Genomic DNA, 16,799 nt, shown 5'->3' with positions numbered 1-16,799 from the left:
CACCAAACTTCACTAATATGGAATATATGTCTATATAATGCAATTTCAAACATTCATTTGAAGATTATTGAGTGGAAACAGAAATCTGAGCAAAATATGAAATTGTTGATATGAATAAAAATGAAACATTTGTGACTTTTCAAAAAGAATTACACAAATGAAAATGGATATAAAAACAACAAGACAAATTTTAGATTGAATAGAAATGTTTGAATTTGAATAGAATGATTGGTAAAATCAAAAAATCAAACATTTGTGATTTATCAAAAAGAAGAGAGAATTCAATCAGAAGAACAATTGGTGTATTGATCAAAGAATATTGGAAAAGTGTTTTTGAAAGATATGAAATGTTTGGAGAAATGAAATAAAAATGTGTGAATGGTGGATTCATTCATCAAAGGAAAAATAACTGGTCTCAAAAATGTCAATGGAAATACGGGCCAGTCTCTGATCACAAGAACATCACAACACAACTCAAGATCTGTTTGAGACATCAACAAATGATAAACAGAACTTCACAGAAATCATTCCCAAATAACAATAACATTTCCAAACTTGTCGATCATTTATTTCATGTTTCAAAGGATGTGTCTTGATGATTATATGAGATTGAAAAAAATAACAAAGGATTATAATTTTCAAAAAAATGAGGATGGGGGTGTTGATGAATATCTGACTCAACAAATGTTGTCAAAATCAATATCTCACTAATCAACAACTGAATTATTATTAAAAATAATATTGAGTGTTTTTTGTTTTTCTTGAAGATTCACAAACTCGATTCGAATTATATGATTGTATTTAAATTATGAAGGAAGAATTTCAGAAATGTCAGTTTCTTATGATTAATATGATATGAATAAAAAAGGATGATTAATTTTTTTCATAAAAAAATTTGATAAAAAATCTCGAACAAGTTGAACAGATTTCAAACTTCTTATCGATTCAAAAAAATATTCTTTTCCAAATTCTTTGACAAAAACAACACAAAAACAAAAAATAAAAATTGTTCAATTAAATATCATGCGATTGATCATCAAGGTGTATTATCTTTTCCAATAACAATTCGTAAATGTTCTATTATTCTAATTAAAAAAATATAAAAGAAAGAAAGAAAGAAAGAAGAGAGAAATAAGTATTCATCTATTTATCCAAAAAATTAGAATTTCAAAAAAAAAAAAAAAAGAAAAAAAAATTGACTCATCTTTTTCATAATTTGGATGGTGCTATTTTTGTTTTTTATTGCATTCATTCGGAAAAGAAGAAAAAATGTCCATTTGATGCAAAAAAATACCATCACATCGTCATCAAATTAACTTTGTGTTCATATTTTCATTGATTTCTCAAACAAAAATCGATTAACCGAATTTTATAATTCCTCAAAACCAACCAACCGACAAACAAACAAAGAAATCTCCGTAAATGTCTCAATGCTTGTGACTGTTAACAAAACTTATTGCATAAGGATGCATCATGCGCCAAACAAAAAGATATTTTCTACTGTTGTGCATTCACTCCCAAAGCACATCTCATTAACAGAATTCATATATTCATGAATGAGGACTTACTGATGAGTTGCAGTCAATCTTCAAGTGACTCATTCCCAGATAACCTGTCGTCACACCGAATAGAGCTCCAGCTGCTGCTGATGATGAAAGTGATTTCATTTCAATCGAACTCTCCGTCCTTCCCTTCCCAATTACTGAAATCTTCTTTTCTCCAATCTCAACTGTTCTTGCTTCGCTTTGATGATTCCCTTCCATCAGCGTGATTGCCAAACTAATCTGCACCTCACACATCTCAAACGCCTTTTTCACTGTCAGACAAGGAAATGTTTCATTTGCCCCACACAACTCAAAATTATCATTCCCACCAACAGATACATAAATTGTCTTATCCTTCAGCCAATTTTTTTTTGATGTTTGATCATATGTCCAGGCACTTGCATTTGCATAATTATATGCAAAGCAGATCCTCTTATCGTTTGTGTTTGTGGTGTAACATTCATGGAATGGATTTCCTGAATCCAAATACAGATTGTATGTATCGACATATTCAACGTCATGTCCGCGAGGATTGGCTGCATCCCTGCAGCTGCATTCGTGAAAAAATAAGAAGAAGCAATATAGTTTATTGTCAGGTGCTGTTGCTCGATTTGGATGCAAACATAATCCTCCTCCCTCTTGCCGTGCTGAACATGAAATAAACTGAATGCTCCTCATTTTAAATTGCGTCGCAGGAACAGTAACACAATACATGCCTCCACCAAGTGTATTTGTGACTGAGCATGAAGTGAAACTGCAGTCAAACACACACGCACTCTCCCCTTCCCCTTTTTCTTCTCCAATGCATCCTTCTGATACATTAAAATTTTCTAATTTCAATCCTCCCCCTAAGCCAATCGCTTGACAGTTTTTGAACTCGCATCCACTCACCCGAGCACAAGTGGAAATTCCATATAAATACACACCTCCTCCATATCGATTTGAGGAGATACAGAAATTGAAAGTGCTGCTTTCAATTGTCACTGCTTTGATTGTATGGCACATTATCCCTCCACCGCAACAATATGAAGAACACTCGTTGAATGCGCAGTGAGAAATGGAGAGTGTTCCAGATGTTAAGGTGTGCATAAATATTGCTCCTCCATTCGAGGCTTGATTTGAATAATCTTCACTCGTCTCAGAAGCCTTCGATCCACTCCATTCGCACCAAGTGAACGTATTCGCTATATTTTCTGTAATGCTTTGTCTGTCTGGCTTCAATGGTGCCTCTGCAGTTCCTTCACAAACAACATTCCTTGTTCGACAACACCCAATGAATGAGGTGTTTGAAGCAGTCAGAGAGGCATAGGGATTGTTGAGGGAATGAACAATTCCTCCATAATATGCATCACAGACTGATGAGAATGAACAGCTGCTCATCAGACATGATGTTTGGGGTGATGTAGTTGTTGTAAATGAGCATGCATCATTTGCTGTTGATATGTTGAAAAATGTCAAATGAAAGAGGGATATAAGGGGAATGGAAGGTGAAGAAATGAACGGGGCTGATGAGGCACAAAAAGAAGGGAAGTGAGACTCACTCACTGAAATGCTTCCTTCAACGCTACCTTTTCTTCCCCTTGATCTTGTTGCAATAATACAAAATATCCAAATAAGCTCAAAATCCATTTTCCTATTTCTTCTGACTCTTCCAATTAGCATGCTTTCCCCATATCCCTTTTTCTCCTGTGTGCATCTTCTTCCTTCTTTCCATATTCCTTTCGAATCCATTCATTTTGAATGTTCGTGCAAAAGTCCCTATTATTATTTTAAAAAAATTTTATAAAATAAAAATTTTATTAATACAAAAATACAAAATACAAAAATTCAATATAAAATATGCAAAACGAGTACCATTTTCTTTTTGAAATCTTCTTCATCTTTTTCTTTTTCTTCATTCTTCTTATCCTTCTTAACTTCCTGTTAGATATCTTCTTCTGACATCTCATCAGCTTTCCGCTCTCTATTCTGCCTCTTCCCCTCCCTCTTTCAAAATGCTATTTTCATCTCGCAAGCATCATCTTTTTCATTCATTTCATATATTTCATCTGGCTCATTCCCTGTTCGCTCTTCATTTCTCACCTTCTGCAATCTTTCCAGGCCTGATTCAAAAGCCATCTTTCCTTATCTCATGTGGCGAATTGGCCGAAAACATTCTTGCAAAGATTATAATTATATAAAAATAATAAAAATAATAAAAAACAAAAATATAAATTCATGCTCTTATTATTTCACCCTTCACAGACTTTCTTCTATTTCTTTCTCTTGCGCCTCTCAAAATATCGTCACGTCCCATCTGCAAGCCCATCTGCCCCATCTCTGCTGTATGTCCCATTTCCGATGGCATCGCTTCCCTTTGACCTCAAAAACCACCCCTTTAAAAAATCCTCAGTTCTGCTTCCACTCAATTAACTCCCACAACCAGAAGCTAATGCATAGGCGAGAAAAACGAAGAAGAGGAAGAGGAAGAAGATAACAATGATAAAGACGAAGAGTCGGAAGAAAATGAAAAAGAGGGCAATGAAGGTTTATATTTTTGGAAAAAAATTATTGATGATAAAGTTGGCGATGATAATTATGAATTTGGCAATGCCTTCACAATTAGCAGCATCAACAAATGCTCTGAATCTGTCTTTCTGCTCCTCCTTCTTTGCCATCTCAAAAATCTGCCAGCAAAAACCAATAAAAGCAGAAAAATAGATTAGAAGCCGTTAGAAATTTTTTGTTATGAATTAAGCCGAAGTTATCGAGGAACATTTTTTTTAAAATAAAATGTCTAAAAGGAGAAATAACAAGCAGATGAAGAGGAGGAGAATGAACGGTTTAAATTCGTTTTTGTTCCAATCGAATATTTCTCTTTGTCTTTCCCAATGGCTGAAATCTTCTTTGTCCCAATCTCAATTGTTTTTGTCTCGCTTGTGTGTTTCCCTTCCAGCAGCGTGACTGACAGACTCACCTGGATCATGCTCTTTTCAACAGCAACACCAATGGTTCGGCATGCACTTGACTCATCCAATCCACACAACTCTTCTTCATTTCCTCCGCTCGCTGCCACAAATCGATTGAGAATTCCTCTCTTCAGCCAATCCATTTTCATTGTTTGATCATACACCCAACTCCCTGAACTCGAATAATTATACACATAACACATCCTCTGGTCATCTGTGTTTGTTGTGTAACATTCATAGAACGGATTTCCTGTGCTCAAAAAAACATTGTAATAATCAACATAATACGCATCGTGACCATATGGATTAGATTCATCTCTGCATTTGCATTCGTGGAAGAACAGGAAATAACAATAGAACCCATCATCTGGCTTTTCTGATTTTTCTGGTCTGAAGCTCAATCCTCCTCCATATGCAGTTGCTGAACATGAAATGAACTGAATGCTCCTCATTTTAAATTGATTAGGAACATTGTAACAACGCATTCCTCCACCAGTTGTGCTTGTCACTGAGCATGAAGCAAAGCTGCAGTCAAACACACACGCACTTTCTCCTCCTCCATTTTCTGTTGGAATGCATCCTGGCCCTGAAACCTGAAAATTTTCGAGAAAAAGTCCTCCTCCTTGAATACTTGCTTTGCAACCCTGGAATTCACATCCGCTGATCCGAACACACGAAGTTATATAATAAACATACAATCCTCCTCCATAATAACTTTGAGCTGTACAATCATTGAATGTATTGTCTTCAGCAATGAGTGTTTTGATTTGCCGGCATATTACTCCCCCACCTCCATAATGCGCATAACAGTTGTTGAACGTGCAGTGTTGAATAGAAATTGAGGCAGATGCCAAATTGTTCATGTTGATTGCTCCGCCATTTGAAGTACGATCAGTATGATCGTCAACATCTCCTGTTGTTTTCGACCCGTTCCATTCGCACCAAGTGAACGTATTCGCTATATTTTCTGTAATGCTTTGCCTCTCTGGAGTCAACTTGACATCTGAAGTTCCTTCGCAAACAACATTCCTTGTCCGGAAGCATCCAACAAACGAGGTGTTTGAGGCAGTCAAAGAGGCATAGGGATTGTTGAGTGAGGGAACAATTCCGCCATCATATGCATTGCAGACTGATGAAAAGGAGCAACTACTCATAAAACATGAGGTTTGTGTTGACATAGTGGTAGAAGGTGAGCATGCCTCATTTGCTGTTGAGATGTTGAAAAATACCAAATGAAAGAGAGATATAAGGGATATAGATGGTGAAAAGAAAAATGGGGAAGAAGATGAGAAACGCGATTCACTCACTGAAATTCTTCCTTCTCTTTTGATTTTTTGACCATACACCTGTTTTGCATCTCCGCGCCATGTAGCAGAATATTTCCTAAATTCAGATTCTTTCCTCGCCTCTTCTGCTGAAGACAATTGGCTCCCATTAAAAGCAGAAAAGCATCTTTTTTCTTCAATGCTTCTGAACGGAAGCAGCATTCCAACATTCTTCATCATTTGTTTTTCCAAAATCACTTTTTCAACTGTAACCATCTTCTGCCTTCTTTCCATATTCCATTCGCATTCTTCGCTTTTGAATACTCATCCAAAAAATTCTTATTGTCATAAAATAATTATAAAAAATAAATGATATAAAATCACTCAAAGAAAAGTATGAAAAAATATTACAGAAACATCAAAGAATTAATTTTGTACAAGAAAAACAAAACAAATCATTCAGCAAACCTTTTTATTTTGAGTTTTCTTCACACACTTTTTCTTCCTCGTCGTTTCTTCTCCTCCGACCAGTATTCCCTCATCCCTCCAATTTCAATCTCAAAACCCTTCTTCTCCATCTCCGCTTTCCATCTCACGACCAATGAAATTGACCCTCTTCTGCTTCCAAATTTTGCTCATTTCCTTTCCTCAGCGTGGCTTCCGGCCGAATAATTCCAACAGCCAAAATATTAAAAATAGACAATGACTACAATATAATTGAAGATAATAAAACAGAAATTGAAGATATTAATGAAGAAGACGAAGAAGACGAGTCTGAAGGAGATGAAAAAAGAAGAGGAGAATAAAAAGCTGCGGAGCAGAGAATAAAGGCAAAACAGCATTCCTTCCAATCGCATTCTTCTTTTTTTCCTTTCCAACAGCAGAAATCTTCTTTGCCCCAATATCAATTGTTGTTGTCTCGCTTCGATGATCCCCTTCCATAAGCGTGACTGACAAGCTTATCTGTATTTCACACATCTCAAACGCCTTCTTCACTGTCAGACACGGATTTGATTCATTTGACCCGCACAGCTCATATTCATCATTTCCATTCGCTGAGACATATATCGTCTTGTCCTTCAGCCAATCCTTTTTCGATATTTGATCATACACCCAATTAGTACCATCATAGTGTTCATAAAACATTCTTCTATCATCAGCATTTGTAGTATAGCACTCGTTGAACGGATTTCCAGAATCCAAAAAATGTTTGTAATAATCTGTATATGCAATATCATGTCCCCGTGGAGAAGTGGCCGAACATTTGCATTCGTGAAAAAAAAGAAAATAACAATAATGTCCATCTTTTGGCGCTGTTGTAATACGTGGATCCACACTCAACCCTCCTCCATATGACGATGCATTGCATGAAATAAATTGAATGCTTCTAATCTTAACTTGAACAGGAATATTGTAACAACGCATTCCTCCACCAGTTGTGCTTGTCACTGAGCATGAAGCAAAGCTGCAGTCAAACACACACGCACTTTCTCCTCCTCCATTTTCTGTTGGAATGCATCCTGGCCCTGAAACCTGAAAATTGTCGAGATAAAGTCCTCCTCCATATCCATTTGCTTTACAATCCTGGAATTCACATCCGCTGATCTGAACACATGTTGAAATCACATAAATACACATCCCTCCTCCAGCACTTTTTTGAGCTGTGCATGAGTTGAATGAGTTGTTTTCAATCTCAACAGATTTGATTTTTGCACACATGACTCCTCCTCCATCACAATAAGCATTGCAATCATTGAATGAGCAGTGCTTAATTGAAATTATAGCATTTGATTGGCTGTGCATGCAAATAGCCCCTCCATTTGAAGCAATGTCTTCCCATGTATTTTCTGTTCCTGTCGTCTTCGATCCATTCCATTCACACCAAATGAATGAATTAGCTCCATTGGTTGTTGTGCTTTGTCTCACTGGCTTTAATGGTACCTCTGCAGTTCCATTGCATTCAACATTCCTTTTCCTGCAACATCCAACGAATGAGGTATTTGAGGCAGTCAGAGAGGCCAAGGGGTTGTTCAGAGAAGGAACAATTCCTCCATCATATGCATCACACACTAATGAAAATAAGCAGCTGTATATCAAACATGATGTTTGGGAAAATGTAGTTGCTGGAGATGAATATGCCTCATTTGCTGTTGAGATGTTGAAAAATGTGAGTTGTGAGAAGGAAATAAGGAGCATCGAGGGAGTTGTAAGAAATGGAGCTTGATTCTCTCACTGAAATACTCTTCCTTTTCCTTCAATCATTTGTCATATGCCTACCATGCCTCTCAGTAAGATATTCGTCAAGATTCAAATGAGCTTGAATTCCCTTTTCCTGCCTCTTCTCCTGCTTCTGAAATGCGCATTCCCAAAAGAAAAGCGTCTTTTTCCTTCAGTTCCACCAAATTGAAACAAGAACATAATCTTCTTCGCCATTTGCTTTCCCTATTATCTCTTTTTTTCTTCTATTGTCGTCTTCTGCCTTTTTTCCACATTCCATTCACATCCATTGCTCTTGACGACTCATGCAAATGCACTTTTGTCATTTAAAAAATAACAGTAAAAATTCTGAAAAATAAAAAATAAACTGAAGAAATATTAAATTAAATATGGAAAAAAAAAGAAAGAAAATTGAAAGAATATTTGAAAATAAATTTGAAATAAAATATCAAAAATATGACTTTTGAGATATAATCCTTATACCTTTTTCTTCTCGAAACCTTCCGCTTCATTTTCCGCTTCTTCACTTCCCTTCTCTTCTCCTCATTCTTCTTCTCCTTCTCTTGTTCCCTCGTTTCTCTCGTCTCGGTCTCATAACCCTTCTTCTCTTCCTTGATCCTTTCAATCCATGTCTTCCTTCTCCCTCTTCTGCCTTCCTCTCAAATAAAACAAGGCACTTCCATCCCTCCTTTCCTCACCTTCTTCAATCATGTAACTCACACAAAAAGAACACTCATCCCGCCATTCCCTCTGCCTCAAGCACGGTCAACACAATACGCGGAAAAACAGCATGCCTTGAGTGCTGTGTGCTGCTCCATAGCCGTTGCGCTGCTTCGCTCATCCCCGGCGCTTCAAGCGCACATCCCATTTTCTGTCATGGCAATATCAGGAACGTCAGGGATATGCCCGTCCTTTTATCCCTTGGCTCTCTTCACGCATATTGCATGTGCTTGCCTCAATTCATCCCTCGTTGCTGCCAATGCTCGTCTGCTTCAAAAATGACAAAAACGAAGAAGAAGAAGAAGAAGAAGAAGAAGAAGAAAAAGGCTGATCCACCTGTTGCAGTTGGCAGCAGATATGACAAAGTCGCTTTGTTGCCATCCCCCGCAACAACTGTAGCAAAACAGCCCAACCCTAAATCAGCAGCCGAACAGAGCCTCAAAAAATACTGAACTTTGCCAGCAGAAGTCGAAATACCGTTGATGGAGACGGGGCAGAAGATAATTCCCAACTCAAATTGCTGTATAACTGCCCATGACAACGAAACGCCAAGCTTTAGACTCGTCCTTGCAGCAGCTCGGAGAAGGTTAAAGAACGGTAACAGCTGCAGGATACTTCACTTGTCTTGCCATTCTTGCAGGAACACAGGCCAAGACTGATGCTTTTGTCACAAATTATTCTTTTTCATTTAAGCACGAATTTTTGGAAAGTCTTGCTTCTCTGCGCATATTCCACAAAACACACATGCATCTTTCCAACGGCAGCAGCAGCTGTTTTACTCCCATTGATGTCCCTGATCTCCACTCTCATCGCTTGCATTGTTTTCTAAGTTTTTATTCGCAAGAAATGTCCTTCCCTCGATATTGCCTTCCACTTTCCTTGCCAAAAAATACCCCAAACTGCTCCATTGCCTTATGCTCCCAAATGCTATATAATTTTGTGCAGATTTTGTTCTTCACAGAATTCCTTCTTGTTATCTTCATTTTATAATATAACAGTCGAATTTGTTTTCATCTCCTGTTCCAAATAAAAAATCATGTATCTTGCGTAACTTCATTTATTTCCCAATGCCTATATAATAATCTGCTCCGTTCTCATCGTGTTGCTCCACAAAGCGGGGATTGGCCATTTCAACAATAACTCATATTCCTGCACTTTGGAGAGGATACAGACGGAAATATCTTCACAATCAATTGAACAATAAAAAATACATACAATATCATTTTTGTGTTATTGATGAAATTGATATATTCCCCTTGGTCATCCGATTACCAAAAATCAAAGGTCAGAATTTCAGCATTATTGCATCTCCACCATTTCTTGTTGCCTCCACAGGAAATAATATTTCTAGTTCTACAGATAATGTTCACTCACGGATTTCTCATTCTGTGAATAAATTATTCCGTTCTTTCGAATCTGATGATCATAGAATCCATTACAAAAAAGACTCAAACCAACAAATCATTTTCATATTTTCTTTATCTCGGCAATGGCTGAGTGAAAATGGACATGGTTGAGGGGGGTGTGTGGAAACAAAAAATAAACTTGTTTTGGGGATATTTTGTTCATTTTCTGAATTTCATGTGTTTGGCAGTGTTTGATTTATAAGCGAGATTGTTTGTGGGGAGCAGGGTTCAGCTTGTGGCTGATCAGAGAAGCAGATGCCCACAAGAGACAATGGTACTTGCAGCAGCTATGATTGATGGGATGATTTATCTGCAGTTCGTTTTTTGGAAAAGAAAGGCGAATGAGGGAAACAATGTTTGTGAGAAGGAGCAGGAAGGGGAAGGGGATGGAGAGTGTGTGGTGGAGTGCATGTTTGGTGGAGGAACACATCTCAGCTGAGATTTTCACACACACATATTTTTTTATTTTAAAGGAGGAGACAAAAGCGAGTTGGATGTTATATTTTGGGAGCTGATGGGTGGGGATGATTGTGAATGATTGAGGGGGGAGTATGTGTTGAAAGGCACACGCCGATGATTGCTATCAAGAACAATACGAAAATGGAAGAGGATATGGAAATCAAGGAGATGGGGAAGAGAGGTTGGCACAGGATGTTTGGGGATGCAGTCATACTCATCTGGGCAGTCGAGACAGCACAGGAAAGGGAATGTGCGATTGCTTTGTGAGCCTTTCGGGGCGTAGGAGGAGACAGGTTTGATGATTTGTTTCATGAGAATTTATATATATATTTTTTATATTTAATTTTATGTTTATTTCTTTTTTTATTGAAGATATTGAGTGAATTTCAAAAGATGGATGGAAAGCCATCACATGTTGTCTGAGGTATATCGATGGAACGCAGACTGTTTTTTTTTAAGCCTTACTTGAAGAATGAGAAGAGGAGGAGAAATATTCTATATTTTTTTTTTGGATTGAAGGCTGGATGGAGGAAGATGGGAAGAGAAGAATGGTGAGAGCGGGGTTGATGGGCAATGTTAGAGAGGGTGAAAACAACATATTATTTTTTCTTTATTTTTGAAATTGGATATGAAAGGCGAAGGCGTGGTGTGGTGTGGTGCTTGGAGTGGATGATGTTGGGATGAGAGGTATTTGGAGAGAGGCAAACAGAGGATGAGGGGAGTGAAGGGAAATGAAGATATCTGGAGGTATTTTATTCTTGTTTGTTAATTTTTTTCACATATCATTTTTTATTTTTATGTATTTGTATTTTTTTAAATTTCATAAATGTGTGATGCGATCAGGTGTTATGAGAAGCACTGGGGGAGCATGAAATATGGGATGTGGAAGCACTGCTTTTTTTCTGGGACATTCTTGGGAGAAACTGGGAGAAATGGGAAACTGAAGAGTGTTTGGCAGAATGAGCGAAATGGAAAAACTGAAGAGAATGGGGAAAGAAATTTTTGTGGGATTTTTTTAACAAAAATCTTTTCGGAAGCAGCAGCAGAAGAGACAGAAAAGAGGAACTCAAGCTCAATGGGATATTTTTTGACATGGCGCTAAGAGGCATGGGGAAGGAGGAGAAGGAAAAGGAAGAATTTTTGTGAACGAATTTCATTTCTCATATTCTTCCCCATTTTTCTCATCACCTTCCATCCCTTTTGCATCCCTCTATCATCTGACATTTTTCAACATCTCAACGGCATCTACAGATTGTCCATCCCCAACAACAACGTCAACCCAAATCACATGCCTGATGAGTAGTTGCTCATTCTCATCGGTTAGCGATGTATATGATGGAGGGATTGTTCATTCCCTCAACAACCCCTATGCCTCTTTGATAGCCTCAAACACATCATTCATCGAGTGTTATCGGACAAGGAATGTTGTATGTGAAGGAACTAAAACTAATAGGCTGGCTCCAGGGAGACAGAACATTACAGTGAATGGAGCAAACTCATTCACTTGGTGTGAATGGGATGGGTCGAAAACAACAGGAGAAAGCGATTCGTGGACTGATGGAGTGTCAAGTGGAGGGGCCATCTGCATGTACAGTCAACCATCTGCCTCTATGTCTGTTTCGCATTGTTCATTAGATGACTGCACAGCCTATTATAATGGTGGAGGAGTCATGTGCTATAACATAAAATCTGTTGAGATTGTAAATAACACTTTCGACTCATGTACTGCGCAAAATTATCGTGGGGGTGGAATGTTTATTCATTCCATTTCGTCGTGTGTTCGGATCAGCGGATGTGAATTCCAGAATTGTAAAGCAAATAATGGTGGAGGAGGCTTAAGATTAGAAAATATTCAAGTGACCGGATCAGGATGTATTGGAGATGAGAACGAAGGAGGCGAAAGTGCGTGTGCGTTTGACTGCTGTTTCACTTCATGTTCACTTACCGGTAATAGTGGTGGGGGCATGTGTTGTTATAATATAGTTCCCCAATTCAAGATGAGGAGCGTTCAATTTATCTCATGTTCTGCAATGGGATATGGAGGAGGGTTTCATTTTAATCCAGATAGACAAAATGCACCAGATGATAGAGTTTATTGTTTTTTCCTTTTCTTTCATGAATGCAAATGCAGAACAACCTCCAATCCATATGGGCATGATGTGATGTATTATGATTATTACAATGTTTTTTTGAGCACAGGAAATCCGTTCTATGAATGTTACACCACAAACACAGATGACAAGAGAGTATGCTATGTGTATAATTATTCGAGTTCAGGGAGTTGGGTGTATGATCAAATATCGAAAAGGATTGGCTGAAGGACAAGACGATATATGTCTCAGCGAATGGAAATGATGAATATGAGCTGTGCGGGTCAAATGAATCAAATCCTTGTCTGACAGTGAAGAAGGCGTTTGAGATGTGTGAGATACAGATAAGCTTGTCAGTCACGCTTATGGAAGGGGATCATCGAAGCGAGACAACAACAATTGATATTGGGGCAAAGAAGATTTCAGTCATTGGGAAGGGAAGGACGAAGAGTTCGATAGGAACAGGAGCACTTTCTTCTTCTTCTTCTTCTTCTTCTTCTTCTTCTTCTTCTTCTTCTTCTTCTTCTTCTTCAGCAGCAGCAGCAGCAGGAGAGACAACGCCATTTACTTTATTCAGTACGATAGCCGGGGTAAGTGGAATGATTGGTGTGTTGATATATTTTTGGTATAAATCATTTGAGAATTTATAAGATAGCAGCACAAGCATTTAAGAGGCGAATGATTTTTATTGGAATAAGGCTGTGTGAAAGGGAGGTACATCAACAGGAAAAAATAAGCTAACTTTATTACAAATAGCAAATAGAATATTTTTTTCCTTTGGAAAGGAGGAGAGCGAGAAAGGAGAGCTCTGTATTACGAGCCATTGTTATTTTATCTGAATTTATTTATTAAACAGCCAGCGGATCTGCTTGCTGATAATTTTGATTTCAACTTCTAAAATATATGTTTTTGGTAAGACTGATTGTATTTTCCATGATTCATTTGACTCAAGGTGATATTAATTTGATAAACGGTGATTAACTATTTGCTTCTTTAAAAGGCGTGGGCTAAGTTCTGTACTATGTGCTATATCCTGAGCTTGTTCTCATAAAAGCGATTATTAAGATCATGATTCTGTGTAAATCTATTGCAATCTCCTTCAATGAGTTGATGTTACACATCACGACAATATGTTTTTCTGGTGATATTTTTTCTATTTTTTGCCTTCTGGAAGATAATGTCAGAATTATATTAGTGACTTTTTTTTTTCCTTTTTTTTTATTATTATTAATTTTCATTAAAATATTGTTTGAATATATATGGATGATTATTTTTCAAATCATAACTTTTTTCGGTGTGTTGAATATGGGACGAAATTTTTTGCTTTATGAATTTTGTTCCACACAATCTTTTCAAAGATTTTCCTCAACTTTTTAATATTTAAATATTTTATTTTGCATGAGAATGTTAGAATTGCAAGTATTCGATACAGAAATTGATGGAACAAATCATCGATTTTTTCATAAATGCAAGAATTCTGACCCATATCCAAAGGTTTTTTGTTATTAGCCAAATAATTTTCATCTGAATGTTGAATGCATGTCAATTATTACAAAAGCCAAAGTTAGATACGAAAAAATAGTAGAGGAGTCATAAAACAGATCCATCACTTTTTAGTGTTCATTTAGGAAAATTCAAAGCAAATATTCAAACCGAAATTTTAAACAGAAATAATTTGATTTCAAAAAAGACCACTTATAATATGGGTGATTATTTTTGAAATCATAACTTTTTTCGGGGAATTGATATTTCAAAGATTGTTCATCTTTGACTGAAAATATTTTTTTCAAATTAAAAATGTTTTGCATTTCTTTTAAGAGCCAATGTTTGAGATTTGTTCATAGCAAAATTTTCAACAAATGGAAAATAATATTTTGGTATTCATTTATTCATATACAATGCAAATTTTCTTTCCGAAAATTTTGATAGAAAAAATATGATATCAAAAATGATCACCCATAATATATTCACAAATAATTTTGAAATGTGATGTGACATTGTCTCCGAAAATTAATTTTTGTCATTTCTATCTTTTCAAAAAGATCTTCAAAATAATGTTTTTGTTCAATTTTTATGATCGAAGACATGCTTGTGTTCCTACAAACTTCGTAATTTTGTTGTTTGAAATGCAATCATTGTTAATTTCTTCACCATTTATTATTCAAAATTGATAAACTTCTTTTTCATAATTAATAAAATTGAGAATTTTTTTAAAAAAATTTTTTGTGAAAAATTGGTTTTTGGCCGAGTATCGAAAAGTGATGAATATATTATATTTTTTCATTATTTATAAAATAGATGAAAATTTGAATCCCAATTAATATTATTTGTCAATTGACATTATATTTTCTAATTTTTAAGAAAATGACCTGCAGCATTGTTATCTAATAATTTTCAAATTTGTTCAATTTGCAATGATTAGTTATGCATTATTCAATCAATATAATTCAATTATTTTAAAATGAATTCAGGTTAACACTTCAAAACAAATAAGGAATTCATAAAGTGTCTTAATGGACTTGTTTAATTGAGAAATATATTTGTTATCATAATTTGAAAATGAAATAACCAATATATATTGATTTATTCATGAATAGTTAAAATAATGCAAGTAGAATTAATTTTAAAAATTTTCCGATTTTCATGATGATGATTTCTTTCTGAAAAATCAGAAAATATAATGTCAATTGACAAATAATATTAATTGGGATTCAAATTTTCATCTATTTTATAAATAATGAAAAAATATAATATATTCATCACTTTTCGATACTCGGCCAAAAACCAATTTTTCACAAAAAATTTTTTTAAAAAAATTCTCAATTTTATTAATTATGAAAAAGAAGTTTATCAATTTTGAATAATAAATGGTGAAGAAATTAACAATGATTGCATTTCAAACAACAAAATTACGAAGTTTGTAGGAACACAAGCATGTCTTCGATCATAAAAATTGAACAAAAACATTATTTTGAAGATCTTTTTGAAAAGATAGAAATGACAAAAATTAATTTTCGGAGACAATGTCACATCACATTTCAAAATTATTTGTGAATATATTATGGGTGATCATTTTTGATATCATATTTTTTCTATCAAAATTTTCGGAAAGAAAATTTGCATTGTATATGAATAAATGAATACCAAAATATTATTTTCCATTTGTTGAAAATTTTGCTATGAACAAATCTCAAACATTGGCTCTTAAAAGAAATGCAAAACATTTTTAATTTGAAAAAAATATTTTCAGTCAAAGATGAACAATCTTTGAAATATCAATTCCCCGAAAAAAGTTATGATTTCAAAAATAATCACCCATATTATAAGTGGTCTTTTTTGAAATCAAATTATTTCTGTTTAAAATTTCGGTTTGAATATTTGCTTTGAATTTTCCTAAATGAACACTAAAAAGTGATGGATCTGTTTTATGACTCCTCTACTATTTTTTCGTATCTAACTTTGGCTTTTGTAATAATTGACATGCATTCAACATTCAGATGAAAATTATTTGGCTAATAACAAAAAACCTTTGGATATGGGTCAGAATTCTTGCATTTATGAAAAAATCGATGATTTGTTCCATCAATTTCTGTATCGAATACTTGCAATTCTAACATTCTCATGCAAAATAAAATATTTAAATATTAAAAAGTTGAGGAAAATCTTTGAAAAGATTGTGTGGAACAAAATTCATAAAGCAAAAAATTTCGTCCCATATTCAACACACCGAAAAAAGTTATGATTTGAAAAATAATCATCCATATATATTCAAACAATATTTTAATGAAAATTAATAATAATAAAAAAAAAGGAAAAAAAAAAGTCACTAATATAATTCTGACATTATCTTCCAGAAGGCAAAAAAATAGAAAAAAATATCACCAGAAAAACATATTGTCGTGATGTGTAACATCAACTCATTGAAGGAGATTGCAATAGATTTACACAGAATCATGATCTTAATAATCGCTTTTATGAGAACAAGCTCAGGATATAGCACATAGTACAGAACTTAGCCCACGCCTTTTTAAAGAAGCAAATAGTTAATCACCGTTTATCAAATTAATATCACCTTGAGTCAAATGAATCATGGAAAATACAATCAGTCTTACCAAAAACATATATTTTAGAAGTTGAAATCAAAATTATC

The 16,799-nt window shown here is 35.2% G+C and overlaps 3 protein-coding genes across 3 annotated transcripts; 1 reads left to right on the top strand and 2 right to left on the bottom strand.

Moving 5' to 3' along the window:
- Nucleotides 1-820: 820 nt before the first annotated feature.
- On the bottom strand, nucleotides 821-4,015 carry MONOS_14210 (uncharacterized protein). Its single transcript, XM_067866995.1, has 3 exons — nucleotides 3,791-4,015; nucleotides 3,399-3,700; nucleotides 821-3,302 (listed from the first exon to the last, which is right to left on the bottom strand). Exon 3 carries the CDS (start codon nucleotides 3,273-3,275, stop codon nucleotides 1,551-1,553), a length of 1,725 nt encoding a protein of 574 aa, XP_067733094.1. The 5' UTR covers nucleotides 3,276-3,302; nucleotides 3,399-3,700; nucleotides 3,791-4,015; the 3' UTR covers nucleotides 821-1,550.
- A 305-nt stretch (nucleotides 4,016-4,320) lies between these two features.
- On the bottom strand, nucleotides 4,321-5,997 carry MONOS_14211 (uncharacterized protein; the record flags this gene model as incomplete). The annotated part of the gene is made up of 1 exon (XM_067866996.1): nucleotides 4,321-5,997. The coding sequence occupies one exon, from the start codon at nucleotides 5,995-5,997 to the stop codon at nucleotides 4,321-4,323; it is 1,677 nt and encodes a 558-aa protein (XP_067733093.1).
- A 4,200-nt stretch (nucleotides 5,998-10,197) lies between these two features.
- On the top strand, nucleotides 10,198-11,275 carry MONOS_17152 (uncharacterized protein; the record flags this gene model as incomplete). Its single annotated transcript, XM_067870045.1, has 4 exons — nucleotides 10,198-10,216; nucleotides 10,304-10,455; nucleotides 10,664-10,852; nucleotides 11,195-11,275. 4 exons carry the CDS (start codon nucleotides 10,198-10,200, stop codon nucleotides 11,273-11,275), a joined length of 441 nt encoding a protein of 146 aa, XP_067733092.1.
- Nucleotides 11,276-16,799: the final 5,524 nt, after the last annotated feature.

Source organism: Monocercomonoides exilis, assembly GCF_001643675.1.
Source record: "Monocercomonoides exilis strain PA203 chromosome Unknown scaffold8-1962414, whole genome shotgun sequence".
Classification (NCBI taxonomy): Eukaryota; Preaxostyla; order Oxymonadida; family Polymastigidae; genus Monocercomonoides; species Monocercomonoides exilis.
Note: the sequence above shows the minus strand (reverse complement) of the source record. Positions and strands in the feature narration are given on the sequence as shown.

Excerpts from the sequence above, each read along its gene's own strand:
- MONOS_14210 (XM_067866995.1), bottom strand. The coding sequence starts at position 3,275 with ATGGATTCGAAAGGAATATGGAAAGAAGGAAGAAGATGCACACAGGAG.